The sequence below is a fragment of the Corapipo altera genome, unplaced genomic scaffold, assembly GCF_003945725.1.
Source record: "Corapipo altera isolate COAL_440 unplaced genomic scaffold, ASM394572v1 53, whole genome shotgun sequence".
Taxonomy (NCBI): Eukaryota; Metazoa; Chordata; class Aves; order Passeriformes; family Pipridae; genus Corapipo; species Corapipo altera.
Window position 1 is genome coordinate 9,871,756 of NW_020884900.1, and position 13,765 is coordinate 9,885,520.

Consider the following 13,765-nt stretch of genomic DNA (forward strand, 5'->3'; position numbering starts at 1 on the left):
CAAGAGTGTCAAACGTAAGAAAATAAGCAAATCCTTGACACTGGAATACTTGTTGTACCAAGTCATAATAAAGTTTCAGCTATTTGTTTTTTAGGTGCTACCCACTCCAAACCAAGTCCCTGCAAAACACCTCAGCATTCACAAAGCCAGCTGCAACAACAAATGGAGAACAGTAGCCTCTGGTGGAACTCATCTGTGTGAGTTTTTCACATGTTGTGACAGACCAAGAGGGTTAGACAAGACAAGAACAGGGATCAAGTGATGGAGACAGCATGCTACAAATGCTGCTGCAGATTGACTGTTAATCAAGCTCGCTCAGAAAACAGACTGGAGGGAACATTCTGACTTCAGGGCTCCTTTGGTTTTGTTTTTTCTCAATGTTTCTGTACTTTTAAAACATTCACATACTCCTAACTAAGCAGATGATCTAGCAAAACCAGCAACGACAGGGCAGTGTAATGCAACCCTCAAGTTTTTCAGGCAGTTAGCCACAAGAAAATCTCTAAAATGGCTTTCTCCAATAGGCTTCTATGGCAGGATGATATTCTCACCACGCAAGAATAAAAATATTTATATACACACACACTTTTGTTAATAACTGAAAACAGAGCCCTACGGAGAACTAAGTGATCAACAAATCAGCAAAATGCTCCAGAGAACAAAGTATGAATCATTAGTACATTGATTTGTTCACAGGATAAAGAAAAAAAAAAAACCAAAAACAACAACAAAAACCTATCAGGATTATTTGTTTTTATTTTTCTGTCGATTCAATTCACTTGTTAAATTTGCACATAACCCTTCTTACTGCCTGTAAATAGCACAGAACTCTCAACCAAAAGTCTTGGGTTTTTTTTAAATTTAGAAGCAAATCTTCTCTTGTTTGCTGTTTTCTTCCTCCTCGTTCACTGCTACTACCCCCGTAAGCTTACTAAGAGTACTAAAACCCTAATGGGATCTGTGTTTACAAAATGTTCTTATACCTCTTATTTCCTCAACTAGAGTTATATAACTCTATCTGATCACATAAACATTTTGCAGCAGCAAAATGACATTGAAAATAATGTCAACGAGTAGCAAATGCAGATATCAGACCACGCTGAAAGCAAAAAGAAGAATTTGGGGGAGGCCTACATCAGCCCTAAGCCACAGAATGACATTTTTATGTACAAAACAGTTGAGAAGACGAATAAGCAACATAATTTTTTCATTAGCATTTACTGGATAAGACTGATGAGATTCATAGCCACAAACCATTAAAAATACACATCCCAGATGGGCAGATTATGGTCCAGAACTAGAAACCTCACACTTAACTGACAAACTGCAGCAACTATTACTACACAAATTCCGTTACAACCATCACGACATTTTAAGAATTGCCTGGGGTTTTTTTAATCCATTGCAAATGGGTTGTTTTATCACAGGAGGGTGTCCAATTCACCCCCCAAGTCTCCACCACCTACAGCACAGAGTCAAATTTCATCTGAATTCAATTTTTGAAAATTGGTTAAAACTACATCACAAACAGCTCATACATGTAAGTCAAAATATTTCATGGCTCATGGTATCTTTTTTTGCTGGATTTAGATTTTCCTCCATAATGAGAGAGGTATATTATGTGGCTGACTCAACACACATATCTCCTGACATCATGACTTCTGCCTCCAAGATTAAGATATTTTGGGAAGCAAGAATTAGTTCCTTCTATAAGGCAAGCCTGAACATACATCAAAGTATCAGAAAAACAATACTCGTTTTCTATTTGCACACAAACCCTGTAGAATTGCAGAACACAGTATATTGTGGATTTAGAGGGGATGAGTGGGTGGGGTTTTTTTCAAGTGTCAGTATTTTAAACCCATTAAGCCTTGCAGTTCCCTTCTGGTCACCTGAATTATCTAAAAAAAAATTTCTGACAAACTCATTTCATGATGGTTTTCTACGTTCACTCTCTAGATACAAAGAGCTAAAAAAAACCCAGCTGACTTAACTTTCCTCACCTGTGGAGAAATGGTATCACCACCATGCTAACATCTAGCATAGGGACTGCATCCCAAAACAGTTTATATTAAAGAACCTGAGCACCTAACAGAGGAAAGATCTCACATACTTAGCACAACTATGGCTGTTTCAATATTAGACTGAGTTAAAAACTATTTTATCTTGATTTTACTATTTTTAAAGTTAAATATTTTAATTTACATCTTTAAGTATTCCGGTCTCATGCCAGCTCCTGGTGACACTTCCACAAGATTTCATAAGGCATAAAAAAGAAAGCTGGTGAGGTTTTATAATGCTAAGCAATAAGTGCTCAGAGAACTAAACTTAGAAGACCCATGACGTGTGTGTAAGGTCCAGGAGTCCTAACCCACTAAGAATTTAAATCGGTAAGAGTATGCCAAAAAACCCACAGCCATGTCTTAACTCTTCCTAGAGTAATTCACCATTTATTCCTGCTAGCACCTTCTGCCAGTAGCAAAACCTTCTACTGCATAAAATGGCCATAATCTAACTTCAGAAAGGCTTTCTTTGCGATGCTGTAATTTCCAGTGCCCATCCTTTTAAAGCTAAAACAATGTTAAAACAAGCAAGCAGACACAGTAGGGGGGGTTCTTATGTTAGCCTGCATAGCACACACTAATACATGCAGCATTTTCTCTTCCTGAATGTCTATTGGTTAGTGGGCAAAATATTCCTCTTTCTTCCTGCACTCTCTCCAAATGAGACTTCTCCCCTGAGAATCAGACCTCTCAGTCCTGTGCCACACCAGAGAAGAACCCAAGACCCACGGGGAGCCATTCCATGTCCTCTGACTACCAGAACAGTTTGGAAACTTCCACAAAATGATTCAGAAACATTCTTTAATCCCACACAAAATATCAGTGTTTGCCATAACTGACTGCAGCAACAGCAAGCAAGAATACTGTTACTCTTGTCACAACTTAAACAACAGGGAGAAATTACAGTTTAACCAAATAATGTGGTACTGGCATTACCAGGGGCAGTTTGAGGTGCCCAGTACTGCTGAGCAGACCTACATCAGAAGAAAAAGACTGATACTTTCTGCTACAGGACTTTTCAGAAAATTACACAAGAAACAACTCCTCGTGGCAGGAAGCTACAAGGTATGTGAAGAAGGAGGCAAACTTCTCAGTACCTTTTTGGAGCAGCTGCTTGTTTCTACACCTCCCAACTCCATCTGCAGTCTCTGTCAGCAACAATACTTTAAGAGGCAAAAAATCTGAAGGAATTCTCTCCTCAGAGCAGCATGAGATGTTAGTAAGAAAAATAACCACCCTGTCAATGTTAGACCTCCTTTCACCACTACTAAACATGACTAGGGAGTGTCAATGTGCCCAAGTAAATTTTAATTGCCAAGGAGCTAAACCTGCTATAAAATCGTCCCTCTTAGTAAAAGAGCTGCACATCTGAAAACCTTTTCTGCACTCCAAGGATCAGCTGTCTGAACAACAGATTTCCCTTCTTTCCTTAAAAACTTGTCTTCTTTATGCCCGTAAAGCATCATAGCTACAACACTCTACTGTATTAGAAACCAGATCTCTACAAAGAAAACCACTTGAATTACATCTTCAGAATGTCAGTTCACAGAGAAGTGGAAAGTTACAAGCTATGTTTGGTAACGAAAAACACGTTTGATGCGGAAGGGGGTAAAAAAACGAAACCAAAATCCAAGATTTGGTTTCATGACTCCAGGACAGAAACACCAGTACATTCCTCCAACACTAAAAACTTGAAGTCCTAAGATCCTACTCACCTACATTCTGCCTCATGGTTCACATAAGATTTTGTTGCAAATGTGCACAATGTACCTACAGAAAACATCCTCTCTGAGCAAATGTAAGAACCTCTTCAAATACAAGTCAAATTCAGATCAGAAAGGTGTTATTTTCCATTCGACCTTATTGCTTCTCCTATGTAAGAACTGAAAATCTGCACAGGGTTGTGCTGATGAAACTGGAGTAATTGTAGTATTCAATGGTATGTTGATGCCTTATGCCAATAGTTCTATTTGTCTCTTCATAAACTCTGCATCTTAAGAGCAAAATGTCAGTAAGCTTTTTTTCCTAAACTCTCACCCACTCTAACACAACTGAGATCCCAAACCTGTGCTACCAGCATTAGGCAGGCAGTGCAGCATTCATAACTTGACAACCTCCTCTGGAAACTCAGACAAGAAAATTCTTAATCCAAACACTCTTCCATTTCCCTCCCTAAAAAAAATAATTCATTTCATAAAAAGAGCAGCCCGGGCAAGCAACCAACAGCTGTTAGAAATCCTAAAATGAACAGCAGATTTTTGTAAAGCAAGGCAGACAGTGCTACAAAACACTGTGTTCATGCCAGTGCTGGCCAAGGTTTCATGACAAATTGGGCAGCTTGCATTCAGAATAACTCTACAGCTGATGAAGCAGATTAGCTTCAGGCAAGTCATTTCCCCTGCACTGTTACTCCTCGCTCTCACCCAATTCAGAAAGCATCCTGCACAACCAGGATTGGACATTCAGAGCACAGACTGAAAGCAAGGCTCAGTATTACCAGTTATTCTCACTTTTGCCCCACGCAAGGTATTTTAAAAGCTCAGAATTCAAAATTATCTCCAGTGGCCTATGACAAAAAAAAACAAGCTACAAAGACCAACTAGGACCAGATATTTTTTCTGAATGTAGATAATGGAACATAAATAAAAATGTCTGAGTCTGACTGCATCACAGCTGAGAATCAATTTCTATCAAGAAGTACTGATATGTTTTCAGACATAAAAGGAAGTCACACAAAACACCACACAACCTCTACTATTTAATATGCTGCTCTTTACCATTAGTAACCACCCTTAAGTATTGCATGCAAAATTAATCTCCAACCAGCTTTTTTCATGTGTCTAAATAAATCCCAGAGCAGTATCACTTGGCCACCAAACAAATACACTGGCAAACACTGAAGAGCTGCATTACTGAGTGTATCAGCATGACATTAGGCCAATTTTGTTGGGGCTGATGGGAAAGTTACTGTCTGAAAAGAATAAATAAAGGATGAGGCATTCTCACCTCTAAAGTAAAAAAAAAAATAATTAAACATCTGTAAGGTACTAAAAGAAGACATCACCTCTTAGTATCACCAATGGGAAACCATTAGAGGTTTAAATATCTATTTCATAAACACGAGTCAAAAGAAGTTAGATAGCTAAATGCTTTTGAAAAAAATCTGACCTGACTCCTCTCTATCTCCTTTGGTTTTGTAAAAATCTCCCCAAATCTAACTCCAGGCTTTATGGGAGGTTACAGAGCTCCCTCAGCAATGTCCTTCAATTCCAAGTTCTCTCCCCACAGTTCAAAGGTGGAGCACAGCAGTCTCAGACCAGCCTCAGACCCCTCTGCCAGACACAGGCTTCCAAAGCTGGCAGTCCCTAAGCCTGCCTTCAGCTCTCACCCCAAAGCATTTACATTTCCTCTCACTCAAAGCAAAGCATTCATCTGATCATTTGTTAACATTCTACAGTTGAAGAAAGTTCCTCTCTAACAAGGAATAAATTCCCTTCTATTTTCCTCACATCACCTACAGAGAGAACAAAATGGGGGAAACAAAACTGGGTAAAAAGGAATATATGATGCAAGCAGGCAACTACAGAATGTTTACAGAGGAGGGATTAGTTACAAGCATGTCTATTATATTCAGTGCATAAAAATAACAACAAAAGCATCCCTGGAAAACTGTGAGGCACTGACTAATGGCAGCCCATTTCATGGATTTGGTTAGGCAAACGAATAATATCTCCCAAGATCTCTCCAACACTGCAAGACTGAAGCAAAGTCAATCCATCTTCTGAATATGTCCAAGAGCACAGTTCCTGTTCAAAATTGGACAGCAAAACTAACTCCCTGCCCTTAAGAAGGACAAGCAGATTTGCTGACCCCATGCACTACTGCTTTAAATGCAAGCAAGTAGTCAATGAAAACTTCCAAAGGCATTCTGGGTCAAATACAACTCATTTCTCTGTGTCAGATCACCTTCTCTTCGAGCCACACATGAAGGTTACATGCAGGTCTAAGCTGCAAAGATTTTCATTTGGAGCTCTGGTAAACAAATTTACAGTTACATTTCTCTTCTTCTCCCATCTCAGTATTTACCGACCTAAATAAGAGGTAGGAAATGCAATTACATGAAATATGCAACAGGAACTGCAAACAGCTCAAGAGAATTACTAAATGATGCCATATAGACTGAACAAAGGTATCAGATTCTCAGAAAACGTTGTCATTTCACTTGTACACCTCTTAATTACAAAGTACGTGCAGGACCAACATGAAGCTTAAATGTCAAACCCTTACCAATAATTTTTACATCAGCAATCATTTCCTAAGGGCATGGAACTCAAGCATTCAAGTCAGGCAAATGTGAGCACATACTAAGAACCTGAAGTCTTACGAAGACCAGAAAAAAGACACAGACAGATTCCATAAACTCGGTACTCACAGGTTCAGCAATTTTTCTGTACTTCAACAAAGAACCTCATTTTGTCACACACGTTGACAAGATGCCAGTAAGAATGGCTTGGCTGCATGTAGGCATTGTTTTAATGAATATATCTAAGAAAGAGTCTAGATGGTAACTTGACTACTTCTATTTTAAGGTCAACTCACTTTTTCTTTAGTTCTGACTGGGGAGACATGCTCAAAGCAGCATCTTTAGAGATCTCAAGCCAAAGAGAAAAGCTGCAATTGACTTTTTCCAATAGTTTATCTGGGGGGAAAAAACCCACCAAACTAACCATACTAATTGCATTTTAAAACACTGGTGTTTTCATTTTCAGATCTCCACCAATTAATTACTAATGTCTACCAGTATTTCTGGATAGCAAAGAATGATGACCATCTGCTTAAATTTTTCATTTTTCTGAACAGAGGAAGTCAGAATCAGTTGCCCAGGTGTTCACCTGTCCACTGCTTCAAAAAGTCACCACCTAAATGTTGTAACTTGGGAGAAAAAAAGTACACCTGGATGCCTTCCTGTAAAGACTCCCTTGACTTGCAGACAAATTCTGGGTAATATTTCTTTTATCACATTATCTATTTATATTTTTGTAAAAAAATGTGGACTTTATTTTCTATATTGTTTTTGGTCTATATTGTTTTTGAACAAGATGACCTGCCTCTTGTTCATTCTCAAGTATATTCTCCCCTCTAGCATCCAGCTTGGAGTCTCCCACAAAGGGAAGTAACTTGGGAAAAAAATCTCTAATGGTCAAGTGAAGTCACAGAAACTCACCCATGTTGTAGAATACTAGCAAAAAGCAGACCCAGAAAATGCAGGTTCTGGAATTGAGTAATCTGCCAAGAAGTGAAGACGCATCTTGAGAGTAACTAAGCTCTTATTTTAAATCTTCCACGGCTTTCATCAGGACAGGAATTTCATTTTCTGCTACATGTTTTATAATCTATCAGAAAAAAAACACATCTGGACTCCTGGCCTTTATCAGCAACACTCCAGAAGCGGCAGGAATTTTTGTTTTTAGTTTGATTCCCCACTGCTTTGCTGACAGGTGACCCCAGATACACAGAGGGGGCACAGCTCAAAACACAAGGCGCTCTGTGGTGGCTGACACAAAACTAGTCTCCTACCTACTCTTCCTGCTTACAGCCCCTGATCATACAGATATCCAAACACATTAATTTAACAGAATAACTTTTGGCAATAGCCTGAAAGAAGTGACATAAGCAGTACTTCTGAGCATGAGAAAACCTCCTAAGTCTGAAAAGAGAAAGCTGTTTTAACATGTGCTGAGTAAAATACTGAATGATCAAAATACATTTACATTTCATTACAGAATTGCATTTGCCTAGATAATCACACGTGTGTAGCTCAGCAGAAATCCTGAGATGTTTTGTCTTCATTTTGTTTTCACCTCAGGACAGACCTAGTTATCTACAGGTAAAAAATAAAGATAAAAATTTTAAAAAAAAAATTTTAGCAATGAAGAGTAGGTGGGTGAAAAAGGGATAGGAGGAGTTAAAGAAAGGGATAGGAAACAAAGGGAGAGCACAACCCAGAGTCTAGGATCGAACCTGAATCCTTATCCTTGCTTCTCCAGAAGTAAACATGCCACTGAGAAGAATAACCCCTACAGGTTCAGTGAGCCTGAAATGCAAATAGAGCCTCTGTGATCTCTGGTCATTCAGCAGCACAGGGATTTCCTCAAGGTGAAAGGAAGGAGAAAAACACAAACAGAAAAATCCATGGAAGCCAGGAAGAAAGATAAGCAGAAAGATGAGACAGGAGAAAATGAGACATTGCCCTGTAGAAAGATAAGACATTAAAATATACAAAGAATGTTCAAGACTTTTTGGGAGGGGAAGAGAAACTTAACTAAAGGAAAAGGCCAGAAGACCAACATGAGAGTTAAAACTGGATTGGTAATTTAAAAAATCTCAGCAGTAAAAAAAGTATCTTTTCCTGATAGCTTCTTTATGTAATTTCTCCAGTGCCCATTTCTAAATAGAAGGGTACACACACTCAAATACCTCGGAAAGGCACAGGAAAATGCAAATGAAGAGACAAATTAAGAGCAGAGGCACAAATAAAGTAGCAAAAAAAATCAGTTGTAACTTCGTTATACACAGGCAATAACAAAACAGCAGCGAACCACGGAGTCTTCATTTCCAGCCTCACTAGGCTCAAGGAGTGGACATGCTTTGGATGACACCAACATTCTTCTCCTAAAACACCAAGAGTCTGAAGAGCACACTATGAATTTGAAAGAGACTACATGGTCCTCCTGCTGTTTTATGAAGCTACTGCTTGAACATGGGTTAACTTTGATTTACTAGTTACTGGCAATCCTGAGGAAGAAGTGTTGCTCCCTAAGCCATATATTCTTTGTCTGTATAAATCAGTGAAAATCAGTCACTGTCATTTTACCAGTGTAGACACCGTACAAACCTTGATCTCTAAACTGATCATATCTTCACCTCAGGCTCTGTATATTCTCTGCCAATGACTTCCTCTCTACAGCTTGTACTTCTCAGGCACTCTGCCCAAAACCTAACGTTGTGGGCACTCCTAACAGTCTTAAAGAACAAAAACTGTCTGGGGCTGGAAAATGAGGATATTTTCTAGGAAAGCACTGCCCACATCAATTCTTAGTTAAGTCTGGGGAAGTTTTGCAACAAGCTAACAGAAAAGAAAAGGAAAAAAAAGTCAAGTTTTCTTGCTAGCTGCCTATTGAAAACTGATTCAACACAACTCATCAGTGCCTTCCAAACCAATCTGGTGTGAAAGATTAAATACAAAATGAGTGAAAATATTGTGAACACACTATTTAGCAATCCTACAGTATTAATGGCAACTTCTTAAGTGTTTGGTAAACATTTATGCTTCAGAAACTGTGAAATAGAAAGGACTAAGGGTGGGAAGCCTTAGAAGCTTTCAAGAAGAAAGAAAGCCTCAGTGAGTTTGAAGAGATAATAAGTGTACTTGAACATTTATTCTTATAACCTCTATCACAAAAATCCTTATGTGAAGATAACTGATGACAAAACATCTGCGGAAACACCAGACTTACTTCAATTACCAATGAAAAAGACTGTCCAGAAAAGTGGAGAAAAGGCAAGTGGGTGCATTCATTGGCAGAGAGGCAGCAAAAGGGTGGAATGTCATTTCATATAGAAGAAAGTGAGTGGGAGCCATAAACCAACTTGAAGAACCAGATGGTTTTGAATACACTGCAAGGACATTGTTTTTAAAAACACCCATTCACCCGAACTTCAGAGCAGAATCCCCTGTCTGCTTGTGCAGCTGAGAGCCTCTGATCAATGGTATGCACAGGCAGTGGCCAAGTATCAGTCAGAAGCATGAGCCCATTCAAAATTTAAACAACAAGGGGTAACGCAAGCAATCAAGGCAGTCTAGCAAGAGAACAAGTCACTCCTAAACTAAAAGCTCAAAATTATGACAGGACTCCAAAACTGAAATGTTTCCTCCAGGATTTCAGTACAGGTGAATCAGTGGAGAGTAGTTCCAAAATCCAATGAAGTGGGCATCCATGAAGTGGACACAATGTATTCCGCCTTCACCTTTGCAATTCTGTATTTAAGGGGAAAAATCCTTTCTACAGTGCAATATAGGAAAACTATATGAGAACTTTTCCATAACAAAAATGAAATGAGGAAAAAATCAACCAATTATTCTATTTTTCTAATGTAACTACTAAAGATACCTAACAAGCCAATGGAGTGACTGACAAGTGAATAACTCATCTTTCTGGCAACGCTCTGCCATGAATACTGTATTTATTTGCAACGAGCTACCCCAAGCCTTATTGTTAAGTTTACAGCAAGCATATAATAATACTAAAAATACCCAAGAAAAAAATAAAAACTTGCAAAAGGTAAGAAAGCCTTTTGAACATAAAAAGTATGCAAGTTGTTTGTTTAAGAGGACTCCTCAGCCAACCGCACTTCCATCAGTCTCAGGGGGAGTCTCTCTGAACTAATTAATGAAGAACTGTACACTCACAAGGACAATCCAAAAACAGCTGAAAAAGCTAAAAATGCTTTCTATTACATAACCTGTCTGACTGATTCCAAACCAAAACACAGGCTAAGCTCCAAACTGCAGGAAAAGGCTAACAGAATACAGTTCCTCTTGTTTTCTCTTAGCATTTAACACAGAAGAACCTACTGTCTAACCTCATTTTTTGTTTGCAAAGGCACAGTAAAATGGCAAACTGTGGAAATAAAACCACACAGCTCAATTCAGAATTATCACATTTGAAATTACTCATTACAACTGACAACCTCAGGACCCAGCAAGTTCTCAATACAAACTGCATTTTCTGACTAAAAGACACTGTCAAAAAGAGGTATTAAAAATAACAAAATCAGTACAACAGTTCTGAAATCCAAGGAGACCCCAGATGACAGAACCCACATCAGACCAGATTCGCTGGCAACATGCTGTGTACAGTAAAGTCCCTACAAGTGTTCTGTATTGATAATATCATATGTGACTTTGTAGAGTGAATAAATAATTATTTAGGCAGCAAATCCACATTCACATACTTCTCAATGTAACTCCGACCAGAGCCTGGGCATTTAAGGCAAGGACCTTAAAGCAGGCAACGGTATCCCTTCAGCATGTCCCTCTTGTTAAAGTACAACTCTCATATAAAGGAATTAATTCTCCCTACAGATAAAACCTAAAATATATGAACCAAGTACAAGCAATACAAGCCTTGCCTATGCAGGTTTGCAGAATCCAGAAGAGCTACATCCCAATATGGTGTAAACAATTACAACTATCACAACAATAATGTTAGCTATTGTGTTTCGCCTGTCAGAAAAGAGACTGAGGATTGCAAATATGCAAAATCTACTGAAGAGACTTTTCATTGTAACTCAACAAGTGGATGACAGCAGAGAGAGCAACTGCAGCTTGACTGTAATTCGGTCAAGAGAGCTAAAGGAACTATGTCAAGACCCAAAAGAACACACAATCATACACTCAAGAAGTTGGCTAAAAGCTTCTCCAAGCTGAACAGAAACAATCACCTTTGCAAACATCGTTTCATACACCTCTGACAAACTAAAGATCCTTATTTCCACACCAGTATGTTTGCAATACTTCAGCTTCTTTCCAGCAAGTTAACGCGTACAACAAGACCTAAAGCAAAACCATGAAGTATATAAGCTTTGCCCTGTGCCTCCACATCTCCACACTCACAGCTTTTAAAAACATGCCAACACAACATGTCTTTACACCAGTAGAATGTTCCATACTAAAAACCAGTGCACCCCAGTAGCAGGATCCAAGAGTGCTATCCAATTTGACATGTATTCAGCATTTCTCTCTCCCTTGTTTGGGGTTAGGTTGGGTTTTTCAGTTTTCATCTTACTGTCAACTCTAACCCCGACTAATCAGGAGACACTGGAGATTTCATATGCAGAACTTGGGACAGTTTAAATTTATTAAAAAATTAAAATTTAGGCTGCTCTGTTCTATGTTTAATGCAAAGCGCACTTTCTGGTACTGAACCAGTGACAACTGAACATTTGTCCATAGAACACCATGGCCAGATTTCATCACAATTCAATATAAATTGCATTCTCTGTTCATGTGAGGCCAACATTCAGAAAAGAATGAAGTTCTGCAGTTCCACACAGGGAGATATTAAAGAGGCAGGTAATGGTCACAAAGGTCAGCAATAACAGGAAAAGTACTGAGACTGGGCTGAAGAAACAGAAGGACATGAAAGGAAGAGTGGAAAAAGCTTGTGTAATTTCTGTTAACTGTGTATCTGGCTCTGCTTGATGTAAACACCGCCTGAATTCCAGGATCACAATGCAGTGGGATAACGAGAGAAATTAAGTTTCATTAAAAAGAAAAAAAATCAAGCAAAGAGCTAGTAGCAATATGATAATTAAAACCAAATTTTAATTGCTAGTGTTACTTATTTCCCTGTCTGCTATTAAAAATAAGTTACTATCAACAGAAAGGAAATAAGTCTTGAAACAGGCACAGTGTTGTTTGCTGACTTCTTTGTGAGAGTCTTTAGGCCCTCTTGCTCTACTAGGGCAACATAAAGAGCTGATTTACTAGAAAAACGCGAAATGTCAAGAATCAGGCAAGGAAAAAGGACTGCTCTATACAATGACAGCTTACATGGCTTTACATGAGTAGCTTCATAGAAGTTAAAAAAACCTCTCTGAAACCCTGGTGTACTTCAACAAAAGCACAGTTATTCCCAGGCCAGTCTGCAGTTTGTTCATAGAAAACTGTTTTCGGATTTCCAAGAGCAATCACACAGAACCTACTCAGAAGGGCAGCATCACAATACTACAGAGCACATGTAGGTGAAAATTCACCCAAAAGACAGCTTTGTCTTAAGATTCCCGGTAAACTTTCAGCTTCAATCTGTGGTCAAAACTTATCCTGACAATGATCCTACATGTGACTTCTCTTTGCTGCTTTGACATTCCTACTGCAGATCTCCTCACCTACCACCCCTCTCCCTTGCCCCACAACTTCCAAAGAATACCCCAATGCATCCGCGTGACCTTACCTTTCATTTTGACAGTGGGAGAATTGGGTCCAGCCGACTGCTTCCTCCATCCTCTCCAGTTCTGGCAAAGGCTCTCTGCCTCAGAGATGAAGGAACAAAGAGAGTCTTCCTCAAAGCGATCGGAGTCTTCAAATGAAAACCTCTCCCCGTCCTCCCACTCTGCGAACATGAGTTCCATCACATCCGACAGGCGACGTGGGGGGAAAAGAAAGACAGAAACAGCACTGCTCACTTTTAACAGGTGAATGGACTTGAGGGCTCCTACAATGCTTAAAATCTCGATTTTGATTCGATCCCCATTCTACGGTGCCAAGAAAAAACAAAGCGCTGGCTGAGGTGGGAGAAGCAGGAAATAACTATGGGGAAGCTCGTAAAAATCCCAGGGGGTGGGGGGAAAAAAAAAAAGTTCTTTAAAAAGTTAAAAAATGCTTATGTCCACAGAATGTACTTGAGGCGGAGGGGGCTGGTGGGTCCGTGAGAGCTGCCTCCCGGCGGGACAGGTGCCCCGGGCACACCGAGGGTGCGGGGGCTCCCGGCGCTGCAGGGCGAGGGAAGGGGCCGCCTTCCTCCTCCGGGAGGTGTCTGTGCGCAGGGCCGGGCTCCCTGGGGTTGTGCTTGTCTCACTCCCGGCGCAGGAACCGGGGGCAGCGCCGGGACCCGCCGGGGAACAACTTCCCTCCCGCTCCG

General features: G+C 39.7%; 1 protein-coding gene across 2 annotated transcripts in view; it reads right to left on the reverse strand.

Annotated features, from left to right (window-relative positions):
• Positions 1-13,748, reverse strand: part of ZSWIM8 (zinc finger SWIM-type containing 8) — a 57,710-nt gene extending 43,962 nt beyond the window's left edge. For both annotated transcript variants that reach the window (XM_027649360.1, XM_027649359.1), the window contains exon 1: positions 13,079-13,748. In XM_027649360.1, the coding sequence (XP_027505161.1) occupies positions 13,079-13,256 (178 nt within the window). In that variant the 5' untranslated portion in view covers positions 13,257-13,748. The remainder of the gene's footprint in view (positions 1-13,078) is intronic.
• Between the last annotated feature and the right edge of the window lie 17 nt (positions 13,749-13,765).